At 41.4% G+C, this 23,114-nt stretch overlaps 1 protein-coding gene across 1 annotated transcript in view; it reads right to left on the bottom strand.

Annotated features, from left to right (window-relative positions):
• Nucleotides 1-23,114, bottom strand: part of LOC124613098 (PHD finger protein rhinoceros) — a 246,420-nt gene that overhangs the window by 191,425 nt on the left and 31,881 nt on the right. The window contains exon 5 of the mRNA XM_047141692.1: nucleotides 18,745-18,950. Coding sequence (XP_046997648.1) covers nucleotides 18,745-18,950 — 206 coding nt within the window. The remainder of the gene's footprint in view (nucleotides 1-18,744; nucleotides 18,951-23,114) is intronic.

Raw genomic sequence — 23,114 nt, 5'->3', positions numbered from 1 at the left:
ATCTGTAAAGTCCAAAGTCGGTTGACTTCACCACATTTGACTATATATGGGATTGCATTATTTCAATAAAATAGCAACATAAGTAGCAATTTATCTTCTCCAGGCTTTCATTATTTTTTCCTCCATAGAAGTGTCAACTCATCAGTGGTGAGTTTTGAGTAACACTTACGCTTCTCCAGTTATCATGTTAAAATTAGCTTATTTCAGAAATATACAACAGAGTGTAAACATATTCACGCCACTAACATGTTAATGAAGTTGCAATTGTGACAGAATGATGAAACAGTGTGTTATTGAACACCCATCTGGTTTCAAGAAAGATCAATAGCATATGTTCACTTATGTTGTTGCAAACTCACACCAATTCTCAATCCACTAGCCATCAATGGCCCTTAAAATAAATACAATACCCCACTGAAAAAATCATGGCAAATAATAAAGTTTTTCGTATTAACCATACTGCAACATGTGGCCTAACACGTACCATACCTAAAATCGCAGGCTACAAATGACACTATATGAAGCGAATGAATCAAATTTTTGGTACTAAATAATTTATCTCAAATCTTTTAACAAAGGTTGCAGAGCAGCTGGCATGTGTGTGCTTCCAATCTCCTAGTATAATGAGGAGGACACCAGCTGTGCAAGAATGGGCAGAGAATGTTACGTTCATTCTGTCAAGCCAGTTGGTGCCAGTCCACTGCATTTGATGCTGTTACTGTGTGCTGCCCCATCAGATAACACGTGGATACTTTCTGCACTGCTTCAAGCTACCTCACACTGGCCCCTAGTTTGTGAGTAACACGCTTATTTTGCATGTACCCTAGGTGGGCCATCAGCATTAACATTGCCAACTTACATATGGAAGATTGCGAACGGTTGCTTCATAGAAGATTGCAAATATATTTAGAATTTAATCCTTGACAATGTAACACAGTTGATGACTAAGAACTTTAAATCATAACAATTCACCCCCCCCCCCCCCCCCTTGCCACTAGTTTAATAGTCCAACCCAGCAGGATTCCAATGATGACCTATGATTTAAGAGCTAACACACAAGCCTGAATTAGTGATCCTGTTATAGAGGAAGACTGGCTGGATGTCAAAATACATATGCATGAGAGAGAAAACAAAGATGATGTGACTTACCAAACGAAAGCATTGGCAGGTTGAGAGACACACAAACAAACACAAATATACACACAAAATTCAAGCTTTCGCAACCAACGGTTGCTTCATCAGGAAAGAGGGAAGGAGAGGGAAAGACAAAAGGATGTGGGTTTTAAGGGAGAGGGTAAGGAGTCATTCCAATCCCGGGAGCGGAAAGACTTATCTTAGTGGAAAAAAAGGACAGGTATACACTCACTCACACACACATATCCATCCGCACATACACAGACACAAGCAGACATTTGTGGATCTGCTGGAAGTATCACTTTGCCATGAAAAAAAATGATCCTAATCCTACCCCTAATGATCCAACTCCCCAAGACACTATCCAAATTGAACCCTGCCTGGAACAGTTCCGTCCTCCGTCACAGCGGGACCCACCTCCTCTTCCTCAAAATCACCCTCTCCAAACCTTCCAGGAATTTCTCACTTCCAGCCTTGCCTCTCAATCATTCTTAAAAAACCTTAATCCTACTCCCAACATCACCACTGCTGAAGCCCAGGCTATCCGTGATCTGAAGGCTGACCGGTCCATCATCATTCTTCCGGCGGACAAGGGTTCCATGACCGTGGTACTTGATCGTCGGGAGTATGTGGCTGAGGGACTGCGTCAGCTTTCAGACAACACCACATACAAAGTTTGCCAAGGTAATCCCATTCCTGATGTCCAGGCGGAGCTTCAAGGAATCCTCAGAACCTTAGGCCCCCTACAAAACCTTTCACCTGACTCCATCAACCTCCTGACCCCACCGACACCCCGCACCCCTACCTTCTACCTTCTTCCTAAAATTCACAAACCCAATCATCCTGGCCGCCCCATTGTAGCTGGTTACCAAGCCCCCACAGAACGTATCTCTGCCTACGTAGATCAACACCTTCAACCCATTACGTGCAGTCTCCCATCCTTCATCAAAGACACCAACCACTTTCTCGAACGCCTGGAATCCTTACCCAATCCGTTACCCCCAGAAACCATCCTTGTAACCATTGATGCCACTTCCTTATACACAAATATCCCGCACGTCCAGGGCCTCGCTGCGATGGAGCACTTCCTTTCACGCCGATCACCTGCCACCCTACCTAAAACCTCTTTCCTCATTACCTTAGCCAGCTTCATCCTGACCCACAACTTCTTCACTTTTGAAGGCCAGACATACCAACAATTAAAGGGAACAGCCATGGGTACCAGGATGGCCCCTTTGTACGCCAACCTATTCATGGGTCGCTTAGAGGAAGCCTTCTTGGTTACCCAGGCCTGCCAACCCAAAGTTTGGTACAGATTTATTGATGACATCTTCATGATCTGGACTCACAGTGAAGAAGAACTCCAGAATTAACTCTCCAACCTCAACTCCTTTGGTTCCATCAGATTCACCCGGTCCTACTCCAAATCCCATGCCACTTTCCTTGATGTTGACCTCCACCTGTCCAATGGCCAGCTTCACATGTCCGTCCACATCAAACCCACCAACAAGCAGCAGTACCTCCATTAAGACAGCTGCCACCCATTCCACATCAAACGGTCCCTTCCCTACAGCCTAGGTCTTCGTGGCAAACGAATCTGCTCCAGTCCGGAATCCCTGAAGCATTACACCAACAACCTGACAACAGCTTTCGCATCCTGCAACTACCCTCCCGACCTGGTACAGAAGCAAATAAGCAGAGCCACTTCCTCATCCTCTCAAACCCAGAACCTCCCACAGAAGAACCACAAGAGTGCCCCACTTGTGACAGGATACTTTCCGGGACTGGATCAGATTCTGAATGTGGCTCTCCAGCAGGGATACGACTTCCTCAAATCCTGCCCAGAAATGAGATCCATCCTTCATGAAATCCTCCCCACTCCACCAAGAGTGTCTATCCGCCGTCCACCTAACCTTCGTAACCTCTTAGTTCATCCCTATGAAATCCCCAAACCACCTTCCCTACCCTCTGGCTCCTACCCTTGTAACCGCCCCCGGTGTAAAACCTGTCCCATGCACCCTCCCACCACCACCTACTCCAGTCCTGTAACCCGGAAGGTGTACACGATCAAAGGCAGAGCCACGTGTGAAAGCACCCATGTGAACTACCAACTGACCTGCCTACACTGTGACGCATTCTATGTGGGAATGACCAGCAACAAACTGTCCATTCGCATGAATGGATACAGGCAGACAGTGTTTGTTGGTAATGAGGATCACCCTGTGGCTAAACATGCCTTGGTGCACAGCCAGCACATCTTGGCACAGTGTTACACCGTCCGGGTTATCTGGATACTTCCCACTAACACCAACCTATCCGAACTCCGGAGATGGGAACTTGCTCTTCAATATATCCTCTCTTCCCGTTATCCACCAGGCCTCAATCTCCGCTAATTTCAAGTTGCCGCCACTCATACCTCACCTGTCATTCAACAACATCTTTGCCTCTGCACTTCTGCCTCGACTGACATCTCTGCCCAAACTCTTTGTCTTTAAATATGTCTGCTTGTGTCTGTATATGTGTGGATGGATATGTGTGTGTGTGCGAGTGTATACCCGCCCTTTTTTCCCCCTAAGGTAAGTCTTTCCACTCCCGGGATTGGAATGACTCCTTACCCTCTCCCTTAAAACCCACATCCTTTCATCTTTCCCTCTCCTTCCCTCTTTCCTGATGAGGCAACAGTTTGTTGCGAAAGCTTGAATTTTGTGTGTATGTTTGTGTTTGTTTGTGTGTCTGTCGACCTGCCAGCACTTTCATTTGGTAAGTCACATCATCTTTGTTTTTAGATATATATTTCCTACGTGGAATGTTGTAAAATATTGTCAAATACTGTCCTTATCAACCAAGATCCTCCTGCTGTTTTCTCTGTGCTGCTCATGACATGTTGTGATCTAGGACACTTATTTCCATTTACTTGGCAATACAACTTCTACTGTAACTTATTCCTCTGATACCCTCGTAAAGGAATTAAATGGAGGAAAATTATGCAACAATTTGCCAACATTAATGCCTTACATAATTAAGAGGTGAATTCTTACTATTACTCATATGTACCATAAATGAAAATGAATGGTTAAACGTGGGCACAGAAACATCCATACAATTTTTAATTCAATTTGGTCCACTGGCTGCACAACCCAGTGTGGACAACAGCTTTAAGCTACTTTGGCAGGGCAGATGTACCTGCTTATTTTAAACAAGTCTGATTTACGATTTTATGTAAAGTGATTCCAAGAAATAAACCAAAATATATTTCTTGTAAAAGAATCTCAAACAAGACAGTAATCTTATTACATAGTTACAGAAGAAAAATGAAATGTAAGTTAAAGTTGCTCAAAGAACGCTTTAGTTTTGGGGAAATAACACACACAGTTGTGTTAATAAAACTGATGAATTTTTAAAAGAGTAAACCACCATCTGGCTGTGTATTACTATATTTATCTTCTGTACAATCTAGATTTCAGCTTATCAAGTTCAATGCTAAATGTTGTTAGACCATTGTTATCTCATGTTCGTAGAGGCAGTCCAAAGCACTTACACAAAAACAAAATTTCAAAGCACCTGACAGGATTTGAGCCCACATCCTTTTGCATGTAAGGACCACACAATTGCAACTTTTAGGATTGTACTTCATAATGACGTAAGATGCAAAATATAGATAGTACAGATGATAAATATAGTAATACATGGTAAAATGGCAGTTTACTCTTTTAAAAAATAGTGCATGACCAGGCTCAACATCATAGAAAATTGAGGAAGTTAATACATAGAGTAGTGGGCAGGTACGTACGACAGCACGAGTGTGAACGTATATTGAAAGGTTGAAGTGGAGGCGAAGGGGGGACAGGGTATGGGAAAAGAGATGGAACTGAATGAGAGACAGGGACTATAAGCAGAGTCATGAATGGTGGTGGACCGCGCAGATCGAGACATGTATCGACATTGAAGTGTTGTTCCAAGCAACATTTGTGTTTGAAGAAAGCATGCATCCTGCAAATTATGTCTCTAGCTGGCTTGTGTAGAATTTTCTGCTTACCACCATCAGCAATGACAACTCCCAACAAATGGAATTAAATTTCACTAAATAACTTGCTTTGCTCATCTTTAATGCTTGCACTGGCTACAGCATTCAAAGTAGTGTTTAGAAAGCTACTGAAATGCTTGGCTATTGGATAATACATGACGTAGGTGCGCAGAACAAACCTAAACGCGACCGCCGTTATTCCTGACCCCAACTACAGTGGAGATTGAACCCAAAAGGACTACGAGATCAAAAGGAAGAGTTGTAAGAAAATTTCCATCTAGTAACTCAGAGAACCTGTAGAGTGGAGAGTTTGCTCTAATCCAAATTGCACAGATTGTGAAGTAACCACTGAATAAGAGTATGTTGTAGTCGTATTCGACATCTTCTGCCACTGGTGGTCAATTCTGCTTTTGGCCAAGTGCCCATTCATTCTGGTGGGCTCCTAATGGAGGCCACACCCACATAAAAAGCTGTGCAAATGTTAAATAGAATTGGTATATGACAGAACTGCTTTCACAGGTCAGCCAACCTATGACAGGATAGGATATTCCTGTGATAAGACTGGAATAAGATGTGTGAGTTGAGAGCATTTCACAGGTCTGCCACCTGGTTCTTCCAAAGAGATGTGATGAATATGTGGGGAGGGGGATGTGGCTTAAGGCTGGATCAAGATAGCTACATCTACATACATACTCCACATGGTGCGTGGCGAAGGTACCTCGTACCACTACTAGTCATTTCCTTTCCAGTTCCAAATGTCATAAAAATAATTGTCTATATGCCTTCATACTAGCCTTAATTTATTATATATTATTTTTGTTGTTTTTACATAAAATGTACATTGGTGGCAGTAGAATCATTCCACAGTCAGCCTCAAATCCTGGTTGACTAAATTTTCTCAATAGTGCCTTGAGAAAAGAACATCGCCTACCCTCCAGGGATTCCCATTTGAATTCAGAAAGTGCCTCTGTAATACTTGTGTGCTGATCAAACCTATTGCTAACAAATTTAGCTGCAAACCTTTGAATTGGTTCAGTGTCTTCCTTTAGCCTGACATGGTGTGGATCCAACACACTTGAGCAGTACTCAAGAATGGGTCGCAGTAGTGTTCTCTGTGCTGTCTCTTTTATAGATAAGCTATGTTTTCCTATAATTCTACCAGTAAACCAAACTTGACCACTTGCCTTGATCGATTCACTTCATACTACTCTGCAACTGACTGTGTCAAGCAGCTGTATTCGAACATTATGGGACTGTCTTCCATACTCATCTGTGTTAATTTATACTTCACAGGTTTTTATGGGAGAAAAGGGCAAGCTGAATTTTGCGTGACCGATACTTTCTACACTCCTGGAAATTGAAATAAGAACACCGTGAATTCATTGTCCCAGGAAGGGGAAACTTTATTGACACATTCCTGGGGTCAGATACATCACATGATCACACTGACAGAACCACAGGCACATAGACACAGGCAACAGAGCATGCACAATGTCGGCACTAGTACAGTGTATATCCACCTTTCGCAGCAATGCAGGCTGCTATTCTCCCATGGAGACGATCGTAGAGATGCTGGATGTAGTCCTGTGGAACGGCTTGCCATGCCATTTCCACCTGGCGCCTCAGTTGGACCAGCGTTCGTGCTGGACGTGCAGACTGCGTGAGACGACGCTTCATCCAGTCCCAAACATGCTCAATGGGGGACAGATCCGGAGATCTTGCTGGCCAGGGTAGTTGACTTACACCTTCTAGGGCACGTTGGGTGGCACGGGATACATGCGGACGTGCATTGTCCTGTTGGAACAGCAAGTTCCCTTGCCGGTCTAGGAATGGTAGAACGATGGGTTCGATGACGGTTTAGATGTACCGTGCACTATTCAGTGTCCCCTCGACGATCACCAGTGGTGTACGGCCAGTGTAGGAGATCGCTCCCCACACCATGATGCCGGGTGTTGGCCCTGTGTGCCTCGGTCATATGCAGTCCTGATTGTGGCGCTCACCTGCACGGCGCCAAACACACATACAACCATCATTGGCACCAAGGCAGAAGCGACTCTCATTGCTGAAGACGACACGTCTCCATTCGTCCCTCCATTTACGCCTGTCGCGACACCACTGGAGGCGGGCTGCACGATGTTGGGGCGTGAGCGGAAGACGGCCTAACGGTGTGCGGGACCGTAGCCCAGCTTCATGGAGACGGTTGCGAATGGTCCTCGCCGATACCCCAGGAGCAACAGTGTCCCTAATTTGCTGGGAAGTGGCGGTGCGGTCCCCTACGGCACTGCGTAGGATCCTACGGTTTTGGCGTGCATCCGTGCGTCGCTGCGGTCCGGTCCCAGGTCGACGGGCACGTGCACCTTCCGCCGACCACTGGCGACAACATCGATGTACTGTGGAGACCTCACGCCCCACGTGTTGAGCAATTCGGCGGTACGTCCACCCGGCCTCCCGCATGCCCACTATACGCCCTCGCTCAAAGTCCGTCAACTGCACATACGGTTCACGTCCACGCTGTCGCGGCATGCTACCAGTGTTAAAGACTGCGATGGAGCTCCGTATGCCACGGCAAACTGGCTGACACTGACGGCGGCGGTGCACCAATGCTACGCAGCTAGCGCCATTCGACGGCCAACACCGCGGTTCCTGGTGTGTCCGCTGTGCCGTGCGTGTGATCATTGCTTGTACAGCCCTCTCGCAGTGTCCGGAGCAAGTATGGTGGGTCTGACACACCGGTGTCAATGTGTTCTTTTTTCCATTTCCAGGAGTGTATTTCGTAGACTGGGTGATCAGTTGACGATCACCCCGGGAGAAGTGTGAAAGACTGTGGTAGGAAGTTCATTATTTCCAGGCACAATGATAAGAAGTCAAGAGTCCTGGTGCAGAAGAACATTGTTAAGTTGTGCCAATCAAGGGAACATAAAGTAACGTGTGTGTGTGTGTGTGTGTGTGTGTGTGTGTGTGTGTGTGTGTGTGCGTGTGTGTGTGTGAGGTGCTTCTCTGTAGCTAGTTCATGAAGGTGGTTAAAGAAGCATTAATGTGTGTGTATTAAGGAGAACATCTGAATGCGGACCAAATTCAGATCCTAGTGCTTGTCTGTGGAGGTCTTACAAGAGGAGAACTAAACAAAGTGGATAGGGGAGGAGGCGTTGAGGTATGTGGATCGACTATATTAGGCCTGAGTCCAGATCATAAAGATATCACTGAATCTGAACCAGTTTAGGATCAAGGGTAGCTACAATGATTTCCTCTACATGGCTTATTAATAGGTTGGAAAATGAAGGTGCTATGTAGGTGCCCACAGTCATGCAGTGGATTAGTTTGTATTTATATATCTCCTCTCCTCCCATACACAATCCAAAAGTGTTTATGGATAAAGATATAGCTGGCAAGACATTGGGATAGGTATATTTCGCTAGTGACAAAAACAATGGTATGGGGGATGTTGGTTTACAGGCAGGTGGCCCAACAGTGACAAGTAGGGATCCTGGTGCTAATGTGGCAATGTTAAGAGGTGGGACTGCTTTGTGGCCTTGATATGGAAAGCTAGATAGTAGGCAATGAGTTGGAGCTGTTGGTCAACAAGAGCTAAGGTTCCTTCCATTGGAGAACAGCAAACATCTACAACAGGGTATCCAGATCGATTACATTTATGGATTTTGCGAAGCATTAGATCATGGTCAGCCACAGTGTGTCAAATCGCAAGTGTGCCAGACACGCAGACTGCATGGACACCGAGGTTCGTCCTGTCTCGGCTTTGCTCAGCCATTCTTGTAAGTACCCAGCAAAGTGCAAAATTTCATTTGTTATTGTGGTGTGGCATTTTTCAGTGAGCACAACTCTCATCCGTTTGGCTGGGACATGGTGTCAGTGTTCTTCCTTCATTATTTGTCTGTGGTGTGAAGTGCGGTCAAATGTCCAGTGGCTGTTTGCGCAAACGGAGACACTCTAGTGATCTACTTTCACACGCCTTTAAAACTGAATATGAATAATGAAAGAGAGGGATGAAAATTCTCAACATCTATTACGCAGTCACATAATTGATGTTTACTGCAAGTTTGCTATGAAATAACATTACAATAATATGCAGCAAAAATTAAAAGATTTAGTTAACCAGGAAAGAGCAAAAAATTGTGATTGACAAATGGGATTAATTGTTCCCTACATCAAGAAGCACTTTGTGCTGAACTTGCAGGCATGGAGTCCATGGAAAAAGGAGTGCAGGAACAAAAATCAGAACATATGAAATGGATTGCCGACCTCGCACTTTTTGTGGAGTTAACTGAATGCTGTAGACAGTAAGACATTGCAAAGTGAGAAATAACTGATTTATGGTTTGATGGGGAAGCATATAAAAAGAAAATCACATTGTAGAAGGGACAGTCTAGTTGCCCCAAGCTCACTAGTAATAAAGAAAATGTGAGATACGAAGAATTCATTGTGGCCTTGAAAGAATTACAAGGATAGTTTTCTAAACATTTTGAGGACACTGCCAATTTTACATGTTTTTGAGCTGCATTTGAGGCCATTGGCCATATCACTAGGAAGTGTCACCATGTATGCGAAAATGTAACTGATTGATCTCCAACGTAACTTCTATTTTAATGACAAATCCATTTATGTTAAAACTATTCTGGACGTCTACGCCGTTTTCCTCAGGTAAAGTTTCCATGACTCCATAATGAGGTTACCAAAGTGTTACAATACTTCATTCAACACATGTGTGAAAGACCCTTTTTTTAATTATGAAACTAAATAAGACATGATTACATGGCAATCTAAGTGTGAAAATCTGTGAAACTGTCTGTATCTGACCGCATGCCGACAGTGTGTACCATATAAATATTATATTATGTCTTCAGTGCACCAAAAGTAACTAAAAACACTGAAATTTTTTTTGTTTGTGATCCATGTTGTTGAGGAATGTAAAATATAAAATCGTGCTGTATGCAGTACAAGTGCATTGCCATTTATATACTGAATGTTTGCAGTTTTCCTGCTTCACCTCTAAGCTAAGACTGTGTCGTGGCAGCGGGACCAATGTGCAGCCAGGCTGAACGCTACAGCACTCTTGCCAGGGCATAGTTCGCAAGCTGAATTCTTGGCTATACTGCGTTAAAGGGTCTGTGTGTGTGAGGGGAGTGGGGGTTTAGAAGGAGATGTAGTTGGGGTGAAGACGGAGATACACTTGAGGATAAGGGTCTGGGATAAAGGTCACTCCAAACAAATCGTCCAAAAGTTTTCAAATTTACTGCAACTTATCATTGCAGCATGGTCACTGTGAAGCAAACAAGCCCTGTACAGTGTAAAAATATGCTCATTTCAGAGAGGGAGTGGAAGAGGGGGTGGGGAGTGACAGGAAGCGGCAGTGAGTTTCATATGTCTTTGTGTTCATTTGTTTATTTATTTATGCCAAGTTCACAAACAATACTGTAATGAAAATGTAAATTACTGTAACGAATATCTAACTTCTCATTTCTGAAATAAATAAACAAAACAAATCCACCCAAAATGAATACAACGTACGCTCAGGAAAAGAATCTTATGAAATCCATATCTAAGAGATATAGCAATTCAAATGGAACTACTATATGTTTCACAGTTCACAAGCATCACTACTGATCATTTTATATCTACAAGACAACAAACAAACAATCAGTATGAACTAATTATCTTTCTTCAATTGCATTCACTGTCATATAGTATTATGGTGCAAGTGAGTTGGATGAAGAGTACCTATCTAGTTCCAATGGTGGCATTTAGATTCTCCTATAGTGTCCACGTAAAGAATTTTATTCAGGACACGCTAGTTGTTTTTTGTGAGGATGGAGAGGCTGCCATAATTGATTACTTGTTATTGGATTAATCTCCAATTTCCAGGAGATGTGACTGGAAGAAGTGAATGTGAATAGATAATGAAAGTTACAGTGCTGATGCTGATTAATTACATGGCAGCTCAGTTTATTTCTTGAACTTTTTCAAACATAGCACAAATTGTATTCAACAACTCATCTAATTCTCCACATTAGGAAGAGTTTTAATCCTCTAAAAGAACAAAACTCTGATTTCAGCTATAACACTATCTTTTGAAGTAGAAATATGATATCTGATTCAAAGTGGAGAAATTTGTCAAATATACTAATACAATATGAAATATCTCTGACAGAGATGTGTTCACAAGTAATGTTTGTTGAGAGAAGGCAGTTCCACTATCACGTCAAAGATATTTTCTTCCTGTTGATGGCGCAAACATTATAGTCCACCTCCAAAATATAATTCACATCAATTATCAGTCTGCCTATATAGCTGATCCTGATGTGGAACACAAGGGTTCGATTCCTGATACTACAAAGGATTTTTCTTTGGTGGGAGAACTAGAATTGCGTAAGCTCTACCTCAAGATGCCAATGAGCAACTACATAAGTGAGAAGTACCAATTCCAAGGTCTGGAAAGTCAACAATGGCAGGGAGAGTGGTCTGCTGAGCCCATCCTCCTCCATACCACGTCTGCATGACATGTCACTGCAGAGGATGCCATGGTAGCAGGGTGACATCAATTGAGCTTTAGGGTCCACTCTCGCAGGGCTGATGCACAGTTCATTCTGATAATCTCCTACTACATTTGTGGGCTTTAACTTTGAGCACTGCTTGTTGAAGAACATGATATTCATAAAACACTTTTTATACTGTTGAGTGACAGAAAAAAGAACGCCACCGATTAGTGGGAAACAACCCACCAAACACATTGATAAATGCACATTTAATGCTCTTTGCCACTGAACGTGCAATTTGGCTGTCTACTCCATAAGCTAATCAAAATATTTCACATTCTGTCATTCTTAATGTAAGAACCTCTGGAGCTATAACCACAGTTACACCTTACTTACAGCATGGGGCACTGACGAAGTCACTTTGACTTTCTATTGTAAATGTTACAAATTATTTTCTGGTTGCCACACCAATTATATAAAACAGAGGACAATAAATGCGATTAAGTGACAGGTTTCAGAGTGTGCAAAATATACACAGGTTAATATTAAGATTGCTTTTGCAACTGCCATCTATGTTACAATGATCACCAACACTTTGACACAGAACTTATTCATAATACTTTTTTTTACTGAACTGGTAACTATGCACTGTCACACGAACAGTTGCACTAAACACAAATTTGGTACTAAAGGTGTTGAGAAACAGCTGAAATCATTAAAACTGAATAAAGCTCCAGGGCCTGATGGAATCCCTGTGAGATTCTATACTGAATTTGCAGCTGAGTTAGTCCCCCTTCTAACTATAATCTATCATAGAGCTCTCAAACAAAAAGCTGTGTCCAGTTCTTGGGAAAAGGCATTGGTCACACCTGTCTACAAGAAGCGTAGTAGAAATTACCATTCAATATCCAAAAAACAACTGTCCAATATCTTTGACATTGATTTGTTGTAAAATCTTAGGACATACTCTGAGCTAAAACATAATGAGGCATCTTGAACAGAATGACCTCCTCAATGCCAACTAGCATGGATTTTGGAAAATATTGATCATGTGACATCCAACTCGCTCTTTTCTCACATGCCATTCTGAAAGCTATGGATCAAGGCGAACGGGTAGATGCTGTATTTCTTGATTTCTAAAAGTGTCTGGCTTAGTACCACACCTAACTTATTGTCAAAAGTATAATCATATGCGGTATCAAGTGAATTTTGTGACTCGATTGAGGAATTTTTGGTAGGGAGGACATAACATGCTGTTTGGATGGAGAGTCTTCATTAGATGCAGAAGTAACTTTGGGTGTGCCCCAGGGCATTCTGTTGGGACCTTTGCTGTCCACGTTGTATATTAACACTAGAATTGCTGACAACTGGATGTACCTAGAACCGCAGCTGAGTCACTAATGACACACATATCTCCCCCTTTTATTATCCTGCATCAAAGGGTTATTGTTACTAGTGATGAATCTATGCTTTGAAGTGCTGGAAACTTTGTTATGAAATCAACAAAAATAAAGTAGCTTTTCACAATTTATCATTTATTATTTTAAAAAACTTACACACATTTACTGGGGGCCTTCACTGGCTACCACCACATAACGAGCGCAAATAATAGTGACATCTTGGGCTGTTGGGTGTTCTGCTGGATATCAGCATCGTATGTGCAAGTACGACGCTGATATCTGGCAGAATACCTGACAACCCAAGGGGTCATTAGATTGCTGGGAGAGCGTGAAGAATTACACAAATAATAGTCATTTGATGTACATTAATTTCATTGCACACAGCTTTTTCTTCCACATATGACAATTCACAAATGGTTTGTTTCCTTCACTGTTAGGCTTTACAAGGCAACCTGTTCACTTTCCTTGACGCTCAGGAATGACTTCGGATGTGATGGAGGTACTAGTCTTTCACGCAGCTGCTTACTTCACAGCAAGCTCCTCCTACAGCTGAAGTATGATGTCTCTGCGTTTCAACTTTTTCACCCTTAGAGCATTGTACAATACCTAGGCATTTATCCATACCATATCCAACTAGTTGTAAAATGCGTGAGGAGGCCAACGTCTCTATGGTGCTTTGACAGATGATTTGCGAGCCATTTGGTTGACCATACCGCTCCATATTTAGAGCAGTTATAAAATGTAACTGAATCTGGCTTCTTTTTCAAAGCATCTTCAATTTTAACATAAGGATGCATAGTGCTGAGAACCACGACATTTTTGTTGCTCTTCCACTGGTGAACTGTCAGTTTGGTATCACACTTCTTCAACAATACTGTGTCGTATAACACTTCTTTTGCCTTCTTAATACACATCAGAATTTCCCTACGAGATCAATTTATGGTGCCCATTAGACACGTAGCATTTGCTTTCAAGGTTTCAGAGAGCCAAGGAGGTGAACAAATTGTCACATGTGACATTTCTTCCTTTATTGAGACAAGGTTGCATCAATTTTTTCACAACAAACTCGCCAAGATGCTCATCACTCGGTCTAGTGTCATCCTTTGCTAGATAGTGGACAGCATTCACAATATATTTGGAGTTTTTATCTAATGCCTTCCAATACTTTTGCCTGTATTTGTCAGGTCCTGAGGTCATGAACTCTGTGACTCTGCAACAGCACTTTGAAGGAAAAAGCTGTTCATCGATTGTTATATACAGCTTTCTAAGTAGCTATGCTGTGTGTTCGCAATGAACTCGTAACAGATATCTGATACTAAAGCAAAGGTGACTTCTTTAAGTTGTTCTGATCATGTGGATCTGACATCACATCTGAGATAACATATTATCTCTCTGAATCTCACAAGCCATTGTTCACTTCACAAAATTATTTCCCCACTTCATTGACCACAATGTGTTTAGTTCTAAGCTCTTTGCTCCTACAGCACCATGAACGTATAATATAGCTACACAAGCTTCCAGTTCTTCAATGTTTATAGTCTCAACATCTAAATCCAATACTTGACGTGCTTTGGTTTCAGTACATTTTACAATGTGTTTCAAAATTTTGTCTATTATCATCAGATGACAAGCACTGTAGCAGATCTCCTTCACATTTCAATTTGCATGTGGAGATGTCCTGCATGGTCTTTGAAAAATTTCTGTTGCCCATATCCGCCAGCTAAACTGACAAATACAACTCCCACTTTCCAGGCTGATCCATCTGGTGATACAATATCTCCACCTGAAGGGAACTGAAACAGTCCACAACCTTCATCATTTCGTTGCTCACAACACCCACTGCCACGAGCTAACGTAACCTTCTTGGCAGCTGTTCCTGTAATACTAGTAATTAGTATTACAACATGTAGTTGTTTTCAATAGATTATGGAATATTAGAACTAAAAACACACCATCATAAATGTAATGTAAGACTTGTAAAAACTCAAGAAAACAACAATGTATAAACATAAGTATTGCAAATGGAACCTGGGTCTACACAGCACATACATAAACAATAATTATTATAAAAACAAACACATAATCATGCATACTTTCCTCATCAATAACCAGCAGAACATCCTGAGGAGTAACATCATCTTCTCATAAAAAATCTGGAACTACGTCTTCCTCAGATGAAGACACCAGTGGCTAGCCCTCAGATTCACAATCCCAAATCTCATTTAGCACATTTATAATGTCCTTTTCTGTTCGCAGATGTTTGGCCATAATAAATTTGTATGCTGCATGCACTATTTACACAGTTAGAATGCACTACTAAAACCACGTTTCATGAAAAAAAGCACTGGCTGCGCAATAGTTGCGTACACGGTCAGAAATGTTTCAAACTGCTCTCCCTCTCCTTCTTTTCTGGAAAACTGCAATGTCATCAGGCAATGAAATAAAAGGGAGTTTTGTGATCATTGTTCAAACATAATCTAACAATAAGCGTGAAGCTACACAAAAAATTCGATTGTTATAGCAGATGCAGCAGAGGGGTCAGAACTAGAGTGCTGCAACGCTCAGTGTTTGACCGGTCACTGCTCGCCTGTTGACGGGGGGATCGAGCCGCTCGTGTCCGGCCCCATACCACTCAGCTCGGTCACGTACTCGCCCCATGTCTGTTGTCCGGATTCCGGACACGCGGATAACCGAGCATGACCGGTCACCGCTGACGTCTCACCTCGCCTCGACCCGGCTCGCTGCACTGTACTTTACTGTACAAATCCAACGCCTCTCTCTCTCTCTCTCAATACAAAAGTAACATTTCCAAGAACGGGTACGTGACACAGCTAAATTCATAAAGCACCTGGGAAGTAAAATGATATTTCAATACAATCGCGGATAGAAGACGAGTCTCATTTCCAAACAAAAGAGATATTTTTCCTTTCATTTATAGGAAACATTAAATAAGTGCTTTCCCTGTAATCTAGAAGACAACCATCTTCATAAAGAACGCATACAAAGAACATTAAACATTTACAGACGTAACTTGTCATACGTTTCAATTGTTTGCAACATAAACAAAATTATAGTTATTGTTGATCAGCAGGAAATCACTAACGCGTTCCGGATTTAATTGGCTGCGGCAATTTGTTAGTAACATGCCGGCTTTACTAAAGCACCTTTCACTAGGTGTGCTTGTTGCTGGGATACATAAAATACGTCTTGCAACTGCAGCCAAACCTGGCAGATCTGTTTCATGTCTGCTCCACCACTTTAAGATGTCATCATCATCTCCGGGGTGCATTAAAATGTACAGATCTACTTCATCTGCTGCGGATGATCTTTTGTTCCTCCATTCCTAGAAACGAGCTCTCTTTCTGGGTGGTGATGACACAGTACTTGAAGGATCTATGATAATAAACAAAAGAGACAAGTAATACAGAACTGATATGGAAACCATTGAAACATTCCCATAAGAGACCGATGACCTCGCTGTTTGGTCTCTCCCCCCAAACAACCCGACCCCTGTTCCCATAAAAACGAGATGTTTTAAGTTAATGAAATATTAGACGAGTCACAACATTCCCGCTTCTCTATAATACACTGTCCACTAACTATGCAAAAACGATTATGTTAATGATTGAATGTTGTACCTGCTTACGTAACACACATTTGTCGCACATTGTTAAGAATTTCCTGCTTTTCACTTATTTCAAGCATATTAAGATAACGGAAGGAAGGCCAAAGAAGCGATCTTTGTGAGTATTCTTGCAACTGTGTTTCTTTAAATGAGTGGTTCCCGACTGGAAAAAAAATAAAGTGGAGCAGTTTGTGCACGATACGTACCCAGTAGACGCAATGTTTTCGTCTACAACCAACAGAAATGTACTCCATACTTGGCTTTTTAGACCTTCCCGTTTCTTTTATGTGTAAACATTGGTTTCAATCTTACGTCTTACTACACTGACTTCCTCGCGCTGCATGGTTACAGAGACAGACACACCACAAATAAGAGGCCCGTACTGGCTGCAGTCTCTCACAGATAATAACACGTGTAATGTGTTTGAAGTTATGTGCTACGTATTCGGTCACGGCTTCTATGCTCGGTCACAAGAACTAGTGCGGGCAGCCTATCCAGTTAGGGTGCGCTCGCCCCACCTCGTATTTTGTGCTCGCTTACTCGGTCATGCAGGACTCTAGTCAGAATTGACATGTCTGCAGTTCTAGGTGAATCTTCGTATTTCTCTTTTAAGGTTTCCCCATATAACGTAAAATTATGTATAATCGCTAATTATCTTAGTTAATAAAACGTCACAAAATTCAGCACTCTAGGCAATAATGCAAAATAGTGACAAACGAAAGAACAAAAAAGTGGGTCACGAGTGACCCAGCCGCGGTTCTAGTCTCAATGACCTCGTAGACAAGATTAATAGTAAAATCAGGCTTTTTGCAGATGATGCAGTTATATATAATGACGTACTATCCAAAAGAAAATGCATATATATTCAGTCAGACCTTGATATGATTTCAACATGATGCACAGATTGGCAACTTGCTCTAAATGTTCAAATATGTAAAATATTGCACTTCACAAAATGAAAAAAACATAGTATTCTATGATCATAATATCAATGAGTCATTGTTGGGATCAGCGAACTCATACAAACATCTGTGTGTAACACTTTGTACTGATATAAAATGGAATAATCACATAGGTTCAGTTGTGGGTAAATCTGTTGGTAAACTTTGGTTTATTGGTAGAATACTGGGGAAGTGCAATCAATCTACGAAGGAGATTGCTTACAAATCACTCATATGAGAAGTTCTAGAATACTACATAAGAGTGTGAGATCTTTAGTAGATAGGGCTAACAGGAGATGTTGAACGTACACAGAGAGGGACAGCATGAATGGTCACAGGTTTGTTTACCCTGTGGGAGACTGTCACAGAGATACTGAAGGAACTGAACTGGAAGACTCTTGAAGACAGATGTAAACTATCCTGGGAAAGTCTACTAACAAAGTTTCAATAACTGGCTTTAAATTATTACTCTGGGTATATACTACAACCCCCTACATATCACTCACATAGGGTCACGAGGATAAGATTAGAATAATTATTGCATGCGCAGAAGCATTCACAGAATCATTCTTCCTGTGCTTCACATGTGAATGGAACATGAAGAAACTCTAATAACTAGTACAATGGGAGGTACCCTCTGCCATGCAGCTCATTGTGGATTGCAGAGGGTAAATGTAGAACAGCATGAAATCATAAATACCAATGACAACTCCACTGGGGCACTGTTAACAAGAGCACTGAAAAAGGGAAAAGGTGAAACTTTCAATTTATTAAGCTATTTGAATTATGCCTTAAGATTCTACAGAAATTATTTAAATTAATTTTCAGAGTTTAACAGGACCAGTATCAGTGTTTTTACCACTCGTTAACATGGAGAAAAGCACAAAGAAAGAATATGAAGGACATCAAAGTAGAATTACATAAATTGCCTCACCATAAAAGTGATGTTTTACTGCTAATAATTTTTTTGCAACTATAAAAATACTCTAAGCGCTGCTCCTATAAAGCTGCATTTTAGGGACAATAGGATTCAACAATCACAAAACCAAAGATGCTCATTGAAGGAGTCTTATGAAAAAACAATTAATGCTCAAAATATAAAGTTGTAATTTTTATTCCAATGGAAACTCACAGTTTAAAGTCATGATGTGATTTAACAACAGGAGCACAGCGGTTGATGGAGACTGTAGGTTCAGGTAGGGAGTCTGGATTCACAGGTACTTGTACACCTCTCTCCCATTCTTGCTTCCACTGATCTGTTATTACCCAGTACTCATCAGGAGATAATGGTTCCGAGTCAGGCAGCTTCATTGCACTGATCAAGTCTTTTCGGAACAACTGAAACATAAAAAAACATAATTAAGTTATTATTTAATGAAGAGCCTGAGTATTATCTAATTTACAAATTGATGACTTAACCAAAATTTTTATACAGTCACTGCATTCTGGACCACTTTCACAATTCAGTTCAAACTATTGTTGCCGCTTCCAGTAACATAGGACTAACAGAAATGATAGGATGACCGCTGTTTCGACCCGCAATGTATTCCAGTCATTTTCAGAAAGAGAGTTGAAAACAATGTTTTCCTGGGCAATTTCTTTTCAAAGCTATCATATCTGGTATTATTCTACTTTTAGACTTGTTTTTTCGGCTCAAGAACTTTGGATAAAAAAATAAAAAAATCTTGAAGGTCAAAGTTACCCACGACACACCATATCACACACATTAGTGAAAAAAATGTGACTTGTAGTTGGATAATTGAAGAGGAAGCTTGTTAGACCTCCTGGCGTAGTGTATTCTTGGAAAATGGAATAGTATACATACATATACAAGAGCTTCCTTGTCAAGAATCACAGCAGTCATTGGATACCATACAATTTATCTCAGAATAAAACACCCTGACTGCATTTGGTATTTTCTTAACACATGCGTGATTAAGAATACCTTTTTTTATAAAACTTCTGAGCGCGGGCCTAACTTGTTCAATACGGTAGTCAAAATTCTTTGACATCGTAATACAGGCCTATAGTCAGTTTTCTCATTATGTACCATAGGATCTCTTCAATTTTTCAGGCAAACTGTATTTAGCTTCTTTCTGCTGCAGGTGGCAGACACTAAATATCAGTTGGTTATGTATAGTGTATGAAAAAACAATTATTATGATAATGATAATAATAATAATAATAATAGGAATACCTGTAGATTGTCTAGCATTTGTAGAATGACAAAGCAAAGGGAGCTCCTAGATGGATGACAACAGGAGGAGGGAAAATACGCAGGTGGAGAGATTTAATACCTGGGAGAATGGATGGAAACTGAAAAGGAAGCAATGGGAGCATGAATAAACAAAATAAATTTAGCATACAAAAAAACCAACAACATTAAAATAAGAATAATACTTCTATCGATGCAAAATTGAGACATTACCAAACAGTGATCTGCCCTGAAGCCTTATACACAACAGAAACTCTTAATCTAGTAAGAATAGGGGTACTTAAAGAGTCTAGAACTGGTGGAATGAAAGATTCTCAGAAGAATATTGGGTCCTCAAAGAACAGAAGACGGTCAGTTTAGAAGATGAGTGAACCAAGAACTGTATACCAAGATAGAGAGAGTCTCAGACATTATCCGGAAAAGAAAGAGCATGTTCTACAGACACATCCTTAGAATGGACCAAGAGACACTGACACAGCAAATAATACAGTTTCCGGTGAACAACAGAACCGAAGTATAATGGATCCAAGAGCTACAAAGGGATCTAGAAGAAATGGGAATACAGGAACCAGAGATGCACAACAGGGTGATTTTTAAATAAAAAATTCACTCTTTCACAGTTTTGAGGACAGAACTAGTCCCACATCAAACTCATCATGGACAGAACTGCAGAGAAGGTTGCAAAGTATGAGAGTGAAAGAATACTGCACGAGGAAGAAAGACCAGAAGAAATTAAGCTGATATCAATTAACAAGGTCATGATGGTCAAATCGAAAAGAAGAAAAATGATGATAATTTTGTGTGGCTCACTGGGTCTGGTGCAAGTCTCTCAACTGGATGCCCTCCGGGTGACTTGAGCGTCCCTAACCTGCCCAGTTATCCAACTGGGGAAAGGGGACATACAATTTAATGTGGAATTCATACTACTTGTTTCCGGGAACTCCTCAAAATGCTGAGAGACAAAGAATGAAAAGACCGAAGCACGACCGGGATTTGATCCCACAACTTATGTGCTTTGCATGCACACACTTTATCTTTAGGCCAGTAACAAATAATAAGGAATGTATACACCAATAGGACCATTTATCAATTGCTGCTAACATGTAAGGGAATGAAGACACCTCAACAAGATACAGGAAAGAGAAGGGAGACGGTATACATGAGGAAACTGATAGCAATGACAAAATGAGAAGAGGAATAATAATAGAAGAAACAGAGGACAAGCTAAAACAGTAATAACTGAAAGACCAGATCAGCACAGCTTGAGCCACAGTAGATGAGAAGAGGACAGGATGCATCAGCAATGATCCAAAATGGCGATACATGGAGGAAGGGACTAAATAATAAAATACATACAGTCATAATTGTTTTGTTATTTTCCAGAAGTACACCAAAATGTACCAAAATTAACTCATATTCATGTTACAAAGCATGCCAGAATATTCTAATGCATGATGTTACAATCTCCACAGAAACTAGCATAAGTTACTTCCTGTGTACCTCTCTTTTCATTCGATTTGACAATTTTCAGAGTGATGGGGAAAACTCATATTAAAGATTATATAGGAGCACCTTTCAAAATGTCAGCGTTTCCAGATGATGTAACAGTTTCAAGTTAAGCCACAACTAGATGGTTACATGTGAAGCAGTGCGAAGCTATGGATCTTGCGATGATGGGATGGTACCTACACTAAAAATTCAACTTAAAAAACAAAGTATACACAAGGGAAGCCTAATGCATAAGCAAAAAGATCGTCTCCTGTTAGGGTGCTTGAACCTAGCCCATAGGGTCTTGCTGACTATGGTACTAAACAATTTGCTTCGGGTACAATCCCTTTAGTGAGTTGTGCCTTATCAGTGATATAACTGGAATAGGCAGTCACAGGCAAATGTGCAGGACACATTTTTCTTGGACATGAGCCCCAGAAAGGGGAATGTATGCAGGAATACCAAAGAGTTCTGAAGGGGCATTGGGAAGTTTAGTCAAAACGTATATGGGAATTGGATATACGTCCTGATCTCATTCCCTCCCTCTCTACGTCTAACTTCTCCTCACCCCTCTCTTGATTTATATCCCCCCCCCCCCCCCCCAACTCTCTGTAGATCACCTCCTCACCCTACATGTTTCCAGCTGACATTCAGTGTTGTTTATTGTTACAGTCAATGAAACCTTGATTGGAATTTGAAGTCACTAAATAAATGGGTAAATCGGTTGCCAGCGTCAGTATAAGGAGTACAAGAGACCTCTCCAGCTGCTGGATCTGTGAGGATTGTAGCTTCAATGACAGCATTTAGCATAGTTTTAATCTACAAACGGGCAGGATTACAAAGTCTGGGATGATTCAGATTCCACAGTAGTATCCTAATCATAAGCCCACTGCCATAAATAAAACTTTCCTGTTAAAAATGATTGCAAGGAAGAAAATGAAACAGCACATAATTGTGTATACAATTTATGTTTAAAATTATATGCAAGCAGCATTCAATACGTAATGCAATGAATCCCCCCCATCAGACAATTTCAGTAGAAAAAATAGAGAATTTGTTGTGGGACACCTTGGAATATTCCCGCTTCAGTCCCTGCAGTTTTATGAAGTTCCTATAAATGGCAGTGCTATCTGCACTCTTCAAAATGGCATCTGTAATCGAGGTGCGTTCCATGCAGTGTGTTGTAATTTAAGTTTCATTCGGCACAAACCAGAACACTGTAGATACTGATATGAACTACGGAGACCTGGCAGAGAATAAAAGCTAGTGAGTCTTTGGGCAAGGCGTCTGTCATCATTGCAGCAAGGTCACGTAAGGCCGTATGATGTCCCATGTGCCGACTGGCCGCACATAGATGTGATTCCTGCAATGTTGCACCATGTGGACACACTCATTCGAGGAGATCGACTGATCACAATCAGACACCTCTGCTCAACTGTATGTGCTGGCACACCCATCCACCAGTTGGGGTAGTCAAGGACATGTGCCTGCTGTATTCCTCGCCACCAAACAGAAGACCATGAAGAGAATAAAGGACCATCTGCTGGAATTGCTTGCATGTTACGAGGTTGATAGTGACCATTTTTTGACAAACATCGTCATATATGCTGAAACATGGGTTCATCACTTCGAATTGGAAACAAAATAGCAATCCACAGGGTGGCAACACACCACCTCTGCTCCAAAGAAAAAGTTCAAAACCACATCCCTGGTGAAGCAACGGTGACAGTCTTCTGGGACTCTGAAGGAGTTATTCTGTTTGTTGTCCTCCTTCATGATCAAGTCTCAAGTGAATCATG

The sequence above is a fragment of the Schistocerca americana genome, chromosome 4 (genome assembly GCF_021461395.2).
Source record: "Schistocerca americana isolate TAMUIC-IGC-003095 chromosome 4, iqSchAmer2.1, whole genome shotgun sequence".
Classification (NCBI taxonomy): domain Eukaryota; kingdom Metazoa; phylum Arthropoda; class Insecta; order Orthoptera; family Acrididae; genus Schistocerca; species Schistocerca americana.
Note: the sequence above shows the minus strand (reverse complement) of the source record. Positions and strands in the feature narration are given on the sequence as shown.